The sequence below is a fragment of the Urocampus carinirostris genome, chromosome 12 (genome assembly GCF_059441175.1).
Source record: "Urocampus carinirostris isolate Australia breed hairy pipefish chromosome 12, RoL_Ucar_1.0, whole genome shotgun sequence".
Taxonomy (NCBI): Eukaryota; Metazoa; Chordata; class Actinopteri; order Syngnathiformes; family Syngnathidae; genus Urocampus; species Urocampus carinirostris.
This window is the reverse complement of record NC_142360.1, coordinates 1,217,662-1,233,427: the sequence shown is the minus strand read 5'-3', so window position 1 is coordinate 1,233,427 and position 15,766 is coordinate 1,217,662. Positions and strand designations below refer to the sequence as shown.

General features: G+C 43.4%; 1 protein-coding gene across 1 annotated transcript in view; it reads left to right on the top strand.

Moving 5' to 3' along the window:
- Positions 1-15,766, top strand: part of obscna (obscurin, cytoskeletal calmodulin and titin-interacting RhoGEF a) — an 81,846-nt gene that overhangs the window by 48,324 nt on the left and 17,756 nt on the right. Inside the window, exons 47-70 of the mRNA XM_088350158.1 lie at positions 38-238; positions 305-387; positions 3,438-3,611; positions 3,674-3,833; positions 3,919-4,020; positions 5,083-5,247; positions 5,328-5,486; positions 5,556-5,733; positions 5,810-5,923; positions 6,041-6,208; positions 6,289-6,391; positions 7,174-7,303; positions 7,371-7,467; positions 11,982-12,087; positions 12,730-12,863; positions 12,935-13,047; positions 13,129-13,297; positions 13,370-13,457; positions 13,534-13,734; positions 14,733-14,793; positions 14,857-14,934; positions 15,006-15,178; positions 15,263-15,289; positions 15,356-15,508. Coding sequence (XP_088206284.1) covers positions 38-238; positions 305-387; positions 3,438-3,611; positions 3,674-3,833; positions 3,919-4,020; positions 5,083-5,247; positions 5,328-5,486; positions 5,556-5,733; positions 5,810-5,923; positions 6,041-6,208; positions 6,289-6,391; positions 7,174-7,303; positions 7,371-7,467; positions 11,982-12,087; positions 12,730-12,863; positions 12,935-13,047; positions 13,129-13,297; positions 13,370-13,457; positions 13,534-13,734; positions 14,733-14,793; positions 14,857-14,934; positions 15,006-15,178; positions 15,263-15,289; positions 15,356-15,508 — 3,137 coding nt within the window. The remainder of the gene's footprint in view (positions 1-37; positions 239-304; positions 388-3,437; positions 3,612-3,673; positions 3,834-3,918; positions 4,021-5,082; positions 5,248-5,327; positions 5,487-5,555; positions 5,734-5,809; positions 5,924-6,040; positions 6,209-6,288; positions 6,392-7,173; positions 7,304-7,370; positions 7,468-11,981; positions 12,088-12,729; positions 12,864-12,934; positions 13,048-13,128; positions 13,298-13,369; positions 13,458-13,533; positions 13,735-14,732; positions 14,794-14,856; positions 14,935-15,005; positions 15,179-15,262; positions 15,290-15,355; positions 15,509-15,766) is intronic.

Sequence of the window (15,766 nt, the reverse complement as noted above, 5' to 3'; positions counted from 1 at the left end):
GCACATTTAAGGGTCAAATGCCTTTAATCCCTTTTAGACATTTGAAATGTACGTGGCCGGAGCAGACTGCAACCCTCACATTGGAACCAAAGACAGTTTTTTACTGAAAGAGGGTCAGTTTGTCGAGGTTTTAGACTCTGTCCATCCAGACAAGTGGCTCACAAGAACCAAACCCACCAAAACCAACCCTGCTCGACAGGGATGGGTGTGCCCAGCCTACCTGGAGAAAAAGGGAAAGGTAAGCTACTAATACCTTCTAAAACTTTTGTAAGGTTATGGAAGTTTTTTAAATCATTTTTAACAGGAGGCCTTCACACAATTGTGGCCCCCTCAAAACAATCTTGATGGAATAGGTTCCACGGGAGAAGAGTACAGGAGAGCCCTGAGGTCTGTTCACTTTCCTTTTTCACTATATTTTGTGTGTTGTCACCCAACGCAAAATCTATTGCATCATGGTCATTAGCACTTGTGAGGCATCTTCTCAAGGTTTCTTATTTTCCTCATGTTAAGATTTTTTAATTCAAGATGTTGGTTTAAGATCAGGGGATGGCGTAATTGTAACCTGTGCTGTCCTGTAGGACACTTTGTGATTAAGGGCTATACAAATCAATGTGACATGACTTAACCGCGGACCGTTAGAAATAGATAATAGTTTCCCGTTCCATATTGATTAGACTTTCCCGTCCTCTTCTATTTATTGGTTGTGCGGACAATAAATGGATGAATATAACTGTTGCATCCATTGTCTATGGACTATAACATTTTTGCCAGTGTCCCTGAGAAATCAACCAATACACATGATATTTTTTAAGTGAGTAAGCGGGTATTTGCGCCGTGTCATTCGTCTGTACTACAGGTCCCACGGTGCTTTGTGGCATAAAAATATCTCTAAAGAGGGAAACTGTGTTTGCACACAAGTAAACTGATTCATCTTGTAATGCAATAATAGATACTGTATATGTGGTTTCTACTTAGCGAGAGCTAGATCCTGACCCCAGATTTAAATATCTTGGAGCAGTCATATCAGAAGAGGGGTCAGAACCAGAAATCATGGCCAAAAACCTCAAACCACAGCTGCACTTGCAGACTTAAACCCATCTGGAGGGACAAGTACATAACAGTGAAATTAAAGACCAGACTCAAGCAAGCACTGGTTGATTTCATTTCCCTCTACGCTTGCAAGACATAGATAGATAGATAGATACTTTATTCATCCCCGAAGGGAAATTCACTTTTCCAGCAGCATCCCTAAGCTGAGAACAATCGAAAATAACTGAGAACAATCGAAAATAACACGGGAGCTGCTGGAGTGGCTGCCATGCAGCAAAACTGGGAATCAAAATCCAGGCCATGGAGATCAGATGCGATGCTACAGGAAACTTTGGGGTATCAGCTACTGCGGGGGTCGGGAACCTATGACTCGCGAGCCGGATGATAACATCTGGCTCCCAGATTTGGGTTTGAAAGAAATTATCGTTTGTTTAAATCCGTCCATCGATTTTCTACTGCTCATGTCTTGTGCATAGTTGCAGTTGCTCGAGCGATTGTCTATCATTTTAATTGGATGATAATACCCTACGTTGGCCGTGACTGCTGTGGTCACAGGTACACGCCCCCTTTTGCGTCCCATGGCACTTGGTTATTAGCTCAAAGCTAATCCTTCGACGGAGAAGATGGCTAAACGAAAAAAAAGATGATGACTGTTGTACATTTCAGGATGAATAGATGCCTTTCTGGAGAGGTATGCCTAATTTGCAATGACAAAATAGCATCGATGAAACGCTCGAATGTAAAGCGGCACTTCGACACACGCCATGCCGCCTTCGCACGGTCTGCTTTTGCACAGCAATGTGCGCTGGTTGTCAAGCGGGAAGGTGCTCAACCGTTTTGCGCCTTGCCTCAACGAAATACGGACTTTCCTTGAAATGAATGGCAACGAGCATCCTGAGCTAGCGAAAACTGAGTGGCTCTTCAAGTTGTATTATCTTGTGGATACTACCGAACATTTGAACAAGCTCAACGTTAAAATGCAAGGCGTTGGAAATACAGTGTTATCCCTTCAACACGCTGTGTTTGCTTTTGAAAACAAGCTGGATCTCTTCATCAAGGATCTTGAAACAGGTCGCTTACTACATTTTGAAAAACAGAGTTTACAGAGGCATGTACAACAAGTGAGCCCACTCAAAACTTTTATCTCCACCAGCTAGCTGGCTTCACATCCGGTCTCCTCCAGTGTTCAAAGTCCGCTTTGAAAGATTTCGTGCGCACTCTGGTCTTTTTAAGATCACCACCCATCCAAACGAGTGTTCACTGAACACAGCCGACCTGAGTTGCATTCCTGATGTCTCCCTGGTAGATTTTGAAGCAGAAGTGGCTGACATGAAGGCCTCAGAGATGTGGATGAACAAGTTCAAATCACTGAATGAAGAGTTGGAAAGAATTGCACGACAGAAAGCGGAGTTGGCGAGCAAGCACATGTGGACAGAAATGAACAAACTTCAAACCTGAAGACGAACTGATTCTCAAAACTTGGAACGCGCTTCCAGTCACATACCACACACTGAGGCGTGTGAGTATTGGTGTAGTGACAATGTTTGGATCGACGTATTCACGTGAGCAGTCATTTTCACATCTCAAAAACATCAAGTCCAACTTATGATCACCTTTAACGGATGAAAGCCTCAATGTCTGCATAAAGCTTAAACTCACCAAGTATTAACCAGACTACAAAACCATCAGCAAATCCATGAAGCACCAGAAGTCGCATTAATGGTGAGTATTATAACAACATTATTTAAAATAATAAATTAAGACGCTTGTTATGCTCACATTTAATTTAATTCAGTCTTAAGATATATTATATGGCTCTCACTGAAACAAATTTCCAAAAATTGTGCTTTTATGGCTCTCTGAGTCAAAAAGGTTCCCGACCCCTGAGCTACTTAGCCAATGTGACAAACGAAAGAGTGCACAACACCAACAGAGGGCACAATGGACCCTAGAAAGAACTGTGCGTAGATGGAAAATTCAGTGGTATGCGCACCTCACAAGATCATAAGGAGCAGCCAAGATAATTCTTCAGGCCACTGTCCAAGGGGGCAAGAGAGGAAGATGATAAAAAGAACTGGGCCGACAACATTAAGGAATAGACTGATGCCAACTTTGCCAAGACCCAAGAACAGTCCAGTCCAATTCATCTCATACTTGTTCGCCCTACGAGACATATTGTTCTTCTTCCAATCCAGTCAACAGTGGAGAAGGCTGCCCAGAGTTGCGTCTTTATTGGTGCCCCCAACGATAATGCGTTTAGGGAATCTGTGAACCATGAATTAGCAGAAATTCACTTAATAGCAGGGGTTATGAAATAGATTAACTATGAAAATCAAGGGGAATATTGTCTTTTAAAAATGTTTTTTCTTCAAACTCGTGTCTTCTAGTCAACTAATCCAAGGTCTGATTGATGGTGAGGCGGAATTTGTGAAGGAGATGAAGATGTTTATATCTCATCCTCTAAACCACTTGGACTCCAGTCGCTATGTCCCTGACAACATAATCAACCAGAAAGACATCATTTTCAGGAACATAAAGGACATTGTTCTTCTACATGAGAAGTAAATACACATTAATATTCTTAACATTTTGGTTGGGATTTTGACCGATTTTGTGTTTTCAGGTCTATTCTCCCTGGTTTGAGGGAGTGTACTACAGACGACGATGTCGCCATGCATTTGATCAGTCACTTTGAGGACCTTGAAAAGTATGTTTACTACATGCTTGGACAACAACAAGCAGAGGCCTGCATTGCTGAAAAAGCCACCCAACAATACCTCAAAGTACACCGCATAAACAGGATTTATCTCAGAGCATTTGTGATAATAGACTATATAATTTCTGATGGAATTTCTTGCTATGTAATAGGAGTTACCAGGATCTGCTAGACCAGAAGCTCTAGTCATAGACACCCTGACGTTCATCCAAAGACCAATTGAACGGATTCAGACATATCAAGCATTGTTGAAGGTCAAAGATAAACACAGTGAACCTTTGTTTATCGCTGGGATTACGTTCCAAAAAGAATTTAGGATTCGAAAAGTAAAAACCTTTTTTTTTGAATGGCCCAAAAATAGCCTTTTTCAGTGATGGTTAAAAAATTTCTCTGCTTTCAGAATCTTCCTCTGGTCATTAGCACTTGTGAGGCATCTTCTCAAGGTTTCTTATTTTCCTCATGTTAAGATTTTTTAATTCAAGATGTTGGTTTAAGATCAGGGGATGGCGTAATTGTAACCTGTGCTGATATTTTATGAAAATGATGGGTTTTAGAAAAGGAAAATTGCAGTAGAATTTGCACAAAGGTAATGTTAATTTGCCAAGCTGTTTTACTTGCATGTACAGTAAACCACAGGGATACAGAGCCTCTGCCTTCTTTGCATTTTTACATTATTTTACATCAGCAACAACTTATTTCAATATGCGGTGTCATGCTTGCGCAGAGTCACGTCTCCAAGTCAGCAATTGATCGACTTCATATAAAAAGCAACTGTTATTGGTTTACGTCATGGTATTATTGAAATTTCAATATGCTATTGGATGAATTACTTCCCACAATTCCTTTCTTTGTCTTCACTTACCTCAGAATCTTGTTTGCTTCGTAAAGATTGCGAATCAGTGATACAATACTTTATTTTTTGTACTGTAGTAGTACTTAGTATATACTGTTCAGTTATCTTTAATATTTTTACCTGGGGTATCTGAGATATGCAACGTATTACCACCGGTTTCTATACAGCAATTTCACTTTGCAATTCCCACCTCAAAAGAGATTCATGTTGTATCCCGGTGATCTATAGTATGCATTAAACTGTAAGGTTATTGATGCACAGCTAGATAAGAAGCGGAGAGATTGTTTAGCCAATTAGAATGTAAAACACAATGCAAGATGCAAATCAGTAAAGTAACGAGACTGTAATAAGTGAACCGCGTTATAGCAAGGGTTCACTATATTGATTCTTAATTGTTTGCAAACATTCCAGTTAATAATGCACAGACTGTAAACTTGGTTTTAAAAACTATTTTTTTCTCCAGGAGTTAATTAAAAACAAGGCAAAAAGCGGCCAGAACTGTTGTCTGTTGGAAAATGCCTTCTCCCACATCTCATGTCTACCCTGGAGGTCTGATAACTTGCACCAGGTCTCCCTCATTGAGAACTACCCCGCTCCTTTGACTGCCCTGGGGGAGCCTGTGCGGTTGGTCAGTGCAGGATTCAACCCCATCCAGCAATGTAATCTCTAGGAACTATATTAAAACGATGACTTTTTTTCCTCTCCAAGGGAACCTTCACAGTCTGGGATGAAGCTCCAGAAACTAAAAAGACCTCTAGAGGGCACCAGAGACAAGTTTTTCTTTTCAAGGAATGCCTTGTCCTATGCAAACTGAAAAGAGATACCAGTAAGAATTGTGATTCGTATGCCTTCAAGAATAAAATAAAGGTAAATCAAGTCCTCATTAGTGGCTTAACCTAAAGATCCATGTTGACTTTTTGATTGTATTGATATCAGTTGAATGATGTTGAGCTAAAAGAAACAATCGGAGGTGATGAAAAGTCTTTGGAGCTATGGCATGAGCACAGGGGCTCAGTTCGTAGATATACGCTGCAGGGCCGTACACCACTGGTCAAAGTGTCATGGCTCAACGACTTGAAAGACCTACAACAACAAGCTATTCTGCCGAAAAAGGGTAGGCCTTACGCTTACAGCAGATCTATTCACAGATTTTGAATAAATGAGTTGTTGTTCTCCTTATTTTTCTCAAGACCCTCCTGCGTTTGAATTGCTTCTGTCGAATTGCACTGCAAATATCGGAGGGACCATCAAACTGAGCTGTAAAGTTGCAGGACTGCCTCAGCCAGTGATCACTTGGCTCAAAGGTATTTTATTTTTACAGGACTCACACTGAAGTGGCATGGTGGACCTGCGACCCTTGTGTGGATAAAAGGTTAGAAAATGCAAAGGAGTTAAAAAAAAATGGTATAATGTCTTCATAGATGGTCTAGCCTTGGAAGATGACCCTCGGCACATCATCACAGCAGATAGCTCAGGCATGTGCATTCTGATCTTGGACAGTTTGAAAGCAGAAGATTCTGGACAATACGTGTGCTATGCCCACAGCAGCACCGGGAGTGCTGGCACTCTGGCTACTGTTACAGTACAGGGTAAGTCTTTTGAAAGATTAAAGCAGAACATTATTCCCAACCACACAGATTTACTTTTTACCAATATTATCGTCCTGTAGCTCCACCCAGATTCATCAGTCGGCTGGAAAGTACTTGTTTGATTGACCGAGAGGACCTTAACTTTACTTGTTCCATTCTTACTACTCCTTTGCCCAGAATCAGGTCCGTATGCAATTTGCCAGCATTTGGGATTCTCTAGTGCAGTGTTCTCATTTGCCCGCGTCCCTGCGTCCTAGACGCATCATTTTTGCTGGGGACGCATAGTCTCAAATCAACGTGCGTCCCTGGGACGCAACTTTTTTGACACAAAATTGTCATTATTACTCGATTACATTTTTTTTAAACAAAGATTTACCGCACTCCAAACTTTTCGTCAGGCAGATCCGGCAGATGTTGTTTTGGTCTCGCGGTTCGAGTTTTCGTCTACACGCCGATCTCGAGTTGTGTAGTGAAATGTTCGTCTCTTTTTAGAGAACCGGCTTTTTCGGCTCAACTCATTCAAGATAATGCTTTTGATGCATTATATTACAAATGATGATGTTGTATAAAGAAGTTAAGAAAAAAAAGAAGTATAAAAGGAGAAAATGGAAAAAAAAGACAGGTTTGTGGTTATCGCTTTAATCAGTATATTACCCACAATAATTTGATGCAGAAAATGAATTAATAATTTGATGATTAAAACTGAATGAATATATAGATTTTATTGTATTATTTGTCACCGATTTACAATTTCAACCTCTATAACACTCAATTTTGGGGACCCATAGATTTTTGAGCATGCGAGTCCTCGGGACCCATCACTTTTCAGAGGTAAAATGAACACTGCTAGTGTATCAAAAAGCCAGACATTGGTCATGTTTGGTGGCAGAAGTAGCGGTATAACTAAAAAAATATCTTGCATTGAACTCCAATAAGATAAATGATCTCATTGTTTGCTTCTGTAGGTGGATAAAAGACGGCAAAGAGTTGACCGACAAGCAAAAATATTCCGTCACGAATGATCCTCGAAGCGGAATATTGTCTCTAACTGTCATCAGTGCTACAGAAGCAGACATTGGACTCTACGAGTGTGAGGTATGATAGAATGTGTCGAATGCTTTTAGTTGTCACTCGAGACTCAAATATATTGCCCCTACTACAGCTTTCCAATGAGTTTGGTTGTGTCAAGTGCAAAGCTGGACTGTGCCCATCCTACGTGGCCCCGAACGAGTCTGAGAGTGATGACTTACCTCCAAAAGGTAAGATGGTTCGATTGCTTTTGAAATTTCTTCAACACAGATAAAATAATTAGATCTTTCACCACAGTCCATGTCAGTTCCCATGTGTTAAACAAGACAGTCCATAGAGGCACATCAACCATATAATCTTATTCACCACATTTCGACAAATTCTTTTTTTTTGCTCTTATCCATTTCGATTGGTGGGTAGTGTGGACAAAAATGTTACTCAAGAAAAAGTACTGTTACTTCAGAATAATAATACACAAGTAGAAGTAAAAAGTAGTCATCCAAATAATTACTTGAGTAAACGTGAAAAAGTACTTGGCAAAATAAACTACTCAATTACTGATCAGCAGTAGCAACGTCTTATTAAATAATTTTTAAACAACTATTCAATCAGATAATCAAATTATCAAAATCCATCTATTCAACATTAAAAAACATTTAATATAAAATCTAAAAATAAAGGTAAATTCAAGTATCTTAATAAACAATAACATTTCAATAGTCTAAATTAAGGACAAGTAGCACATTTAAGGTCCGACAGATGTCGAGCGAAGTGTCCGCCATTCTTCGGCTGGTCTGGCAGCAACAACAGTTGCTTTAGCGCCAGCAACATTGGCTTGACGCGCTCCTGGAGGTGCAAGCCTGCTGCACTTATCGTCCCCTCCCTCCGGGAATTATCTTCCTGCTGTGCTGCCGCACAGCCCGCCCGTCCTGTCCACGAACGCGTCCGCCATCTGAGCCGCGAGTGGGCACTCCGGAGAAGTTTTGTGGCGATCCTGCCCAAGTTCGTGCCTTCCTAGTAAACTGTCGGCTCATTTTTGACTTACAATTCAGCAACATCGCATCAGAAGCGGCCAAAGTGGCCTTCACCATTAATCACTTGTCCGGGAGGGCTCGACTCTGGGGAATGGCAGAATTGGAACGGAGATCGGCAGCATGTTCCTCGTTCAATCCCCTGGCCCAGGAGATCCTCAAGGTGTTCGACACGGGACCCTCATCAGCCAACGCGTCGAGATCGCTGATAAACATACGCCGATTTTTCGATCGACTGTCCGAGGTTCCCATCTGCTTGCCTGTCCGCCTGTCAGACTCGTCCATCCGCTTGGCTGCCATGCCCGTTTGTCCGCCTGCCATGCCCATTTTTCGGCCTGGCATGCCCGTCTACTTGCCTGATTTGCTTGTCAACCTGCCAGTCTGTCGGACCTTAGCACTGGAACTTTGAGGCGTTAGTGGACGCCTACCTCCACAGCTTGGCAGACTATATTAAGGACGAGTTGGTGTCCCACGCTCCGCCAAACAGTCTCGACGAGGCCATCGCGTTCACGGCTCGGATTGATCGTCGGGTCCAGGAACAACACCGTGTGAGGTGTCGCCAGAGTCATCCACTTTTCTGCTCGCCTGAAAGGATGGAAACCACTTCTGATTCCCAGCATCCACCCGCAATCCTACTAGACCCACCGGAGGCTATGGAAGTGGATCGCACGTCGCTGTCCGTAGAGGAGCGTCAGCGGCTATTATCCGAGGGTCTCTGTCTGTCCTGTGGCGGGCAAGGACACAGGGTATCATCTTGCCCGTCAAAAGGGGGAGCCCACCGGACCGTTGGAGTCGTCCAGTTGAGTTCCGTCTAAGCCCCGATCTCCCAGACCAGAAGGCCAATGCTCCAGGTCCAGCTTCGGAGTCCCGGGTCAACCCAGTCCCTGTGCGCCCTTGTGGGCTTGGGCACGGAGGTCAACATCCTGGACATGGCTTTAGCCCGGAGAATGGGGTTTAAACCTGTTCCCCTTCCAACCCCAGTTCCTGCCCAAGCCCTGGACGGTCATCTATTAGGCACCGTAACGCAAATTACAGAGCCGGTGGAAATTAGACTGTCCGGGAACCACTGAGAGCGGTTTCCACCTGCTCCCTTCCCCCGGTCAACCGCTCGTTCTGGGACACCTGTGGCTGGTTAAGCACAACCCTCGCTTTGACTGGCGGACGGGGGCGTTTCTGGAGTGGGGGACTGAATGCCATGGGACCTGCCTACACACAGCAGGTCCGCTCCAGGCCTCCTCCCGCAACGCCTGATCTGTCCGAGGTTCCCATCTGCTTGCCTGTCCGCCTGTCAGACTCGTCCATCCGCTTGCCTGCCATGCCCGTTTGTCCGCCTGCCATGCCCGTCTACTTGCCTGATTTGCTTGTCAACCTGCCAGTCTGTCGGCCTACTATGCCCGCCTGTCAGACTCGTCCGTCCGCTTGCCTGCCATGCCTGTTTGTCCGCCTGCCATGCCCATTTTTCGGCCTGGCATGCCCGTCTACTTGCCTGATTTGCTTGTCAACCTGCCAGTCTGTCGGCCTACTATGTCCGTCTGCTTGCCTGTCAGACTCGTCCACCCGCTGGCCTGCCATGCCCGTCTGTCCGCCGGTCATGCTCGTCTGTACGCCTGCCATGCCTGTTTGACGGGCTGCCCTGCTGGTCTGCTTGCCTGATTCACCCTTTCGCCTGTCTGGCTCATCCGTCCGCCTGCCTGTCCGGCTCGTCTGTCTGCCTGCCCGACTCATCGTCCGTCTGCCTGCCCAACTCGTCCGTCTGGTCACCTGGACTGTCTGTCCGCCCGCCCGGTTCGCCCGCCTGCCTGCCCACCGGTTTCGACGTCTGTCTGCCCGCCTGTCTCGATGTCCATCTGCCTGCACGCCCGGATCGCCCGTCAGCTTGTCTCGGCGCCTGTCTGTCCTGATGCCTGCCTGCCCTTCTGCCTGCTCGCCTGTCTCGTCGCCCGTCTGCGACATCCGGCTGCGACATCCGGCTGCGACACCTGCCGGTCCGCCCAGTCTCCTCCGGATCCTGCTTCCGCCACTCCCCCTGATGCTGACAATGGATTACTTTTGTTTTTTGGTGTTCCTACGTGCTGGAATACTTTTGTTTTTGGTGTTGGTACTTTTTTTGTCCGTCTTTTTGGGACTTCTGGAGCCAACCATTTTCTGAACCCGTTTACGTTTTTGCTCCTCCGCCCCGGCCATCGATTTTTTTTCCTCGCTCTCGACTTTGCCTGCGCTCGACATGGGAGTGCCACTTCCGCGTTCCCAGTAATCTGCTACCCGTGACCGACGATCCCTGGATCGTGGGTGCAAGTCCTTTTCTCCTTCTTAATAAAAACTGAGTAAAACGAACGCAATTGGGTCCCGTCTCCATTCCTTGTTCGTGACAGAACGATCTGACCAGCAAAGGGACCCAACGAACGCTCTCACAAGCCCCGATTAAAGCAAGACGGAGACTCCCTCCGCCATGCAGCGGTCACGTCGGACTGAGAGGCGAGGCGAGTAAAACGAACGCAATTCCGTCTCCGTTCCTGGTTTGTTACACAAGTCCAGGAGTTTGCACCCTAAAATGTTGAAAGAGCCATATTGGACCCAAAAGATAAAAAAACTATTTTTTTCAGGAACAGAAAAAAATAAAAGCCTTATAATGAATGCAACACATGCTGTATGTATCTAAATTAACCTATCAAAATCATTAAGTTGGTTGCAGGACATCCTGTGGAGAATTATGTGAATACTCTGTTGTATGATACCACCTCAAGTTTATTAATGAATTACGAAATGCTTGATTGTTTTGATAAAATTAAAGAAATGCAATTGAAAAATCAATTTTTGAGGATTGCAAAAAAAATAACAAAAGTGCATAACGTGACCAACAAAAAGAGTGCAATAATACTTAGCATGCATTTATAAAAATAACAACCTTTTGAAATAAAATCACATTAGTAAATGTTAAGTTTGATTTTTGTGGAGTTTTTCTCTTTTTACCTTTGGGCTCCCTGGCCGATCACCCACAAGATCGCTGCCCTTTTAAAGAGGGCAGGGAATGGCCTGCACAGTGGCTCTCACCGGGAGAAAAAATGTAAGCAGTGGACTCTGAGAAATCCGCACTTGCGTGGAAGGGATTAAAGTAACTTAGTAACGGCTTCAATTCTAATGGTTCCACGCGGTAAGAAATTACAGGGTCAACTGAGGAGACATTTGATCAGATATCTTCTACGTCAACCTATTGACCAGTTTTGAGATTTTTTGGGGCTCCAGCCAGATGATTATCCCGAACACATTTTTAATTGTATACCTAATGATGTGGCTTGGCGTGTTTGTTAGTATGTACAGTGACTCAATTAACTACATTTTTGTATATAACCCTTCCATTCTCTAAAACCTTCATGTTTCCGATCTTCCCTATACTAGTCTCAAAGCAGAGGGTTCATCATCTGTCCTCCCCCATGTAAGTCATCATTGTCATGATCACATGTAACCTCTCAGTGTTCTCGGATGCATGCCCAGCTAACTCCTCCCCAACACAACCTGGAGAGGCCTGATGCTCTCACACATGTTCACATCTTTATTTACTTGGTGATTACTTTTCTGTACTTTCACTAAAGCCTGAAGGCAACAGGTAAGATAGATACCATTTCTTTTTCTCTATGATCCCAGGTCATGACTGTTTCCTCGTGTTTCTGTTGAATCATTACACCCTTTTAATATTCTATGATGCATGTTTCTAGATGCAGATTCCGAAGGTTGGTCTTCCGCCTTTGTGAAGAAATGGCTACAAACAGATTTCAGACCTTCATCCATTGCGACGGGGTTTAGCCCGCCTATTCATGAGCAGTGAGTATTTGATTAAAGTCATAGGTCTTTTCTGGATTTAACGTTGGGATATTGAAAGCCAACCATTAGTCCACCAAGTTAGGGGAATTTGTTACCTTTTGACAGTCACATCCAATTGCTTTTTGTTCTGCTTGCTGCTGTCAAAAAACATCAGCTTGCCCACCCAGATAGAGCTTTTATCAACGCAGGGGACCTAAATCAGACTGAACCCCCCCATAATTTATTTGATACGTGCACTGTTCAACCAGGCGTAATAAAACATGTGACCATGTGTAGAGCAACATCAAACATACAGAAAGAGCTAAACCCATTCCCCCACTTGGCTGGATACAACCATCATGGTCTGTCTGTCAACCTCAAATACACCCCCTCTAGAAGAAAACAAAGACTGTGTGTAGAAACAATTCAAACACGTTCTAAGGGAGCTTTCCCTCAGATACTGCTCTGACTTGCTGGAATGTGTTTGAAAATCACGACTTACAGGAGTACACTGTCACTGTGCCTTGCTTACATAAAATAAATATGGACTATCGAAAAATCTGGGTGTTTCCAAAACCTGTGTTAGGTCTTATCTCATTATAAATATATATATATATATATATATATATATATATATATAAATCCTCTTCTCTTTTATTCAAGGGAGGAGTGTAAAGTTCTACAAGTTCCTGTATCAGTCTCCATGAATCAGCCAGCATGGCAACAGCCTACGTGTTACTTAGAGGAAGAAGAGGAAGAAATCTATAGCTCAGAACAAATGCAGGAAATTACAGATGGTGCGTCTGTCATTGGTGTAATATTTACCAAGACCTTGTTTCAAATCATAATCTCATCACATCCTGTTCAGTCCCTCCCTTCATCCAAGTACCACCCGAAGATGTGTGTGTTGAACTAGGTCAGACGACTACTTTTACCGTCATTATTACTGGAAGGCCTATACCGCAGATACAGTGGTACAAGGTAAAAACGTTTTCAGTTGTTTGATTTTTTTTGTTAGATACCCATAGATTGTGATCATTTTAATCAACGTTGTTACTTGAGGATGGAGAAGAACTTACAGCTAGTGACAATGTGGAGATAGTTCAGCATGCCGCCCGATGCTCATTGACCATAGTGTGCCCGGAAAGTGAAGACAGCGGCATCTACACCTGCTTCTCATTCAATGTTGCTGGTCGTGTGTCGTGCCAGGCTCAGCTTATAGTAGAGGAAGGTAAGGCAATGAATAGATCTTGAGGTTCTGAAAGTAGAACAAAAACCTACCTGTCAACCTGATTTGTTGAAGGTCCACTGGGGTCTCAAGAGAGAGAGGTGGAGGTGGGAAAGAGAAGAAAGCTGTTCACGGTCTATGACGCCCGTGATGAAATTGGAAGGTGAGGCCCTGTTTCATGTCCATATTGTCCTACCTACCCGGTGTTTTAAGATCCAATGGAATATCTTCATACCCAGGGGAGCTTTTGGGGTGGTGAAGCGCGTGATCCACAGAGGGACTGGTGAAGTTTTTGCCGCCAAGTTCTTGCCCCTCCGGAGTAGCATCCGAACCCGTGCCTTCCAGGAGAGGGACTTGCTGTCTCGTCTGGCTCACCCCAGGGTGGCTTGTCTATTGGACTCCTTTTGCACCCGGCGCACTCTGGTGCTCATTACAGAAATGTATCCCTTGTCAAATAGTATAGGACTTTTCAGACAATGAAATACAACTCAAAGCACAATATGAAACATTCAATGTACAATAAGAAAATGGTCTCCAGACAGTTAACACATTTAAAAACTAGTAACAGCACCTTAAAAATCATACTTGAACTGCACATGGAGCCGATGCAGTGATTTTTAAACTGGTGTAATGTGATCCCACCGTTAGTACATGAGCAGTTGAGTCCGGAAGGATGGCCGGAGAGCAGGGAATTACAATGATGTAAAGGAGGGGATAAAAGCATGCATCAGCTCCTCTTTTTAACTGACAGAGAAGCAGAATGTATTCTCCAAAATATATTATCCAAATGCTTGCAACATAATTTTTGGGTGAGTTCAGAGCTAAGGGAATCACAATGATCCAAATTAAAGGAGATAACGGATGCATCATACCCTCATTTTTCCTAGGAGAGAAATTGGTGAACTCTGGCTTTAATATTCAAATGACAAACATCCATCATCCATCCATTATCTGCACTGCTTGTACTCAGTAGGGTCGCGGGGGTGTTGGAGCCCATCCCAGCTATCTTTAGGCAGTGGGCAGGGGACACCCTGAAATGGTTGCAAGCTAGTTGCAGGGCACACGGAGACATACGGCTGACTCTTTGTCATATCTAGGGACAATTTGGAGCGACCAATTAACCTGACATGCATGTTTTTGGGATGTGGGAGGAAACCAGAGTGCCCAGTGATTACGGGAGAACATGGAAACTGGCTGCAGTATCTGGACCCGAACCTTGGACCTCTGCACTGTGGGGCTGCGCGCTAACCACCCAGCTGCCTGCCTAAATGACAAACAATATTTTTTGATGAATGGAATAAAACTAAACCCAGTAAAAAAGAGAACACGAGTTCTTAACACATTGTGAGGGTCTAAATTGTGTAGTTTTGGAATAACTTTCAACAGTATGTGTCTGATGTAACAACTCTTTTGTGAACTTCTTTAACCGACTCACCAGATGTTGTTCTCACAGCATTGTAGACCATTTGCTACTCAGAGGATTAGTTTCAGAAAAGGAGGTAAGAGAGTCAATTTCTCATCCACTGTTAACATTGACTAAGCAAGTGAATGCTTTTTTTAAGGTTCAGTCATACATCCAGCAAATTCTGGAAGGAATTGGACATATTCACAGCATGAATATTTTGCACCTCGACATCAAAGTGAGATATTGACAGTATTGAGTTTTGTTTTTGCATTTCATAAATAATGACATTTTCTGTATAACCCACAGCCAGATAATATTCTGATGGTGTATCCACCCAGAGATGAAGTTAAGATTTGTGACTTTGGCTTCAGCCAGGAAGTAGACACATCCAGACATCAGTACAGCATGTTTGGTACTCCAGAATTTGTTGCACCTGAAGTTGTTCACCAGGAACCAGTCAGTGTGGGCACAGATATTTGGTGAGGTCATATTTTAAATCATATTTTTAAAAGTATTAATCCTTGAAATGGGACCTAACAGAAATATTGTTCTTTATCCAACAGGTCAGTGGGTGTGATGACGTATTTATGGTATGTTTATCTTCAGGCAGCATTCCAGCATAGAATTATTCCTAATCCATGTTTTTCCTGTGGAAGTCTGGTATGCCGTTGCCCTTTCGTTGGTGAAACTGATCGCGATACGTTGCTGAGAGTGGGCGAAGGGACGCTAAATTGGGATGCCCCTGATGTCATATGTCGGAGTCCTGAGGCCAGGGCCTTTCTTATCAGTCTTCTTCAACCAGACCCTGGGTAAAATCTGGATTTTTAAAAAATATTTTTTTCTGAAACAAAAGATACATGATTAGTCCAAAATTTCAGTATTTTTTTAGTTTAGCCTCAGAATAATCTAATATAATAATATCATCATATAGTTATTGTAAAACTAATTCGTAAGTACTGCTAACTATGATTGGACTCTACCATGTGAAAAATAATAAAACAGAGTTAAATTATAATTTCCACTCACAAATTTTGTTAAAACAGCTGTTCGATTCATCTCAACAAAAT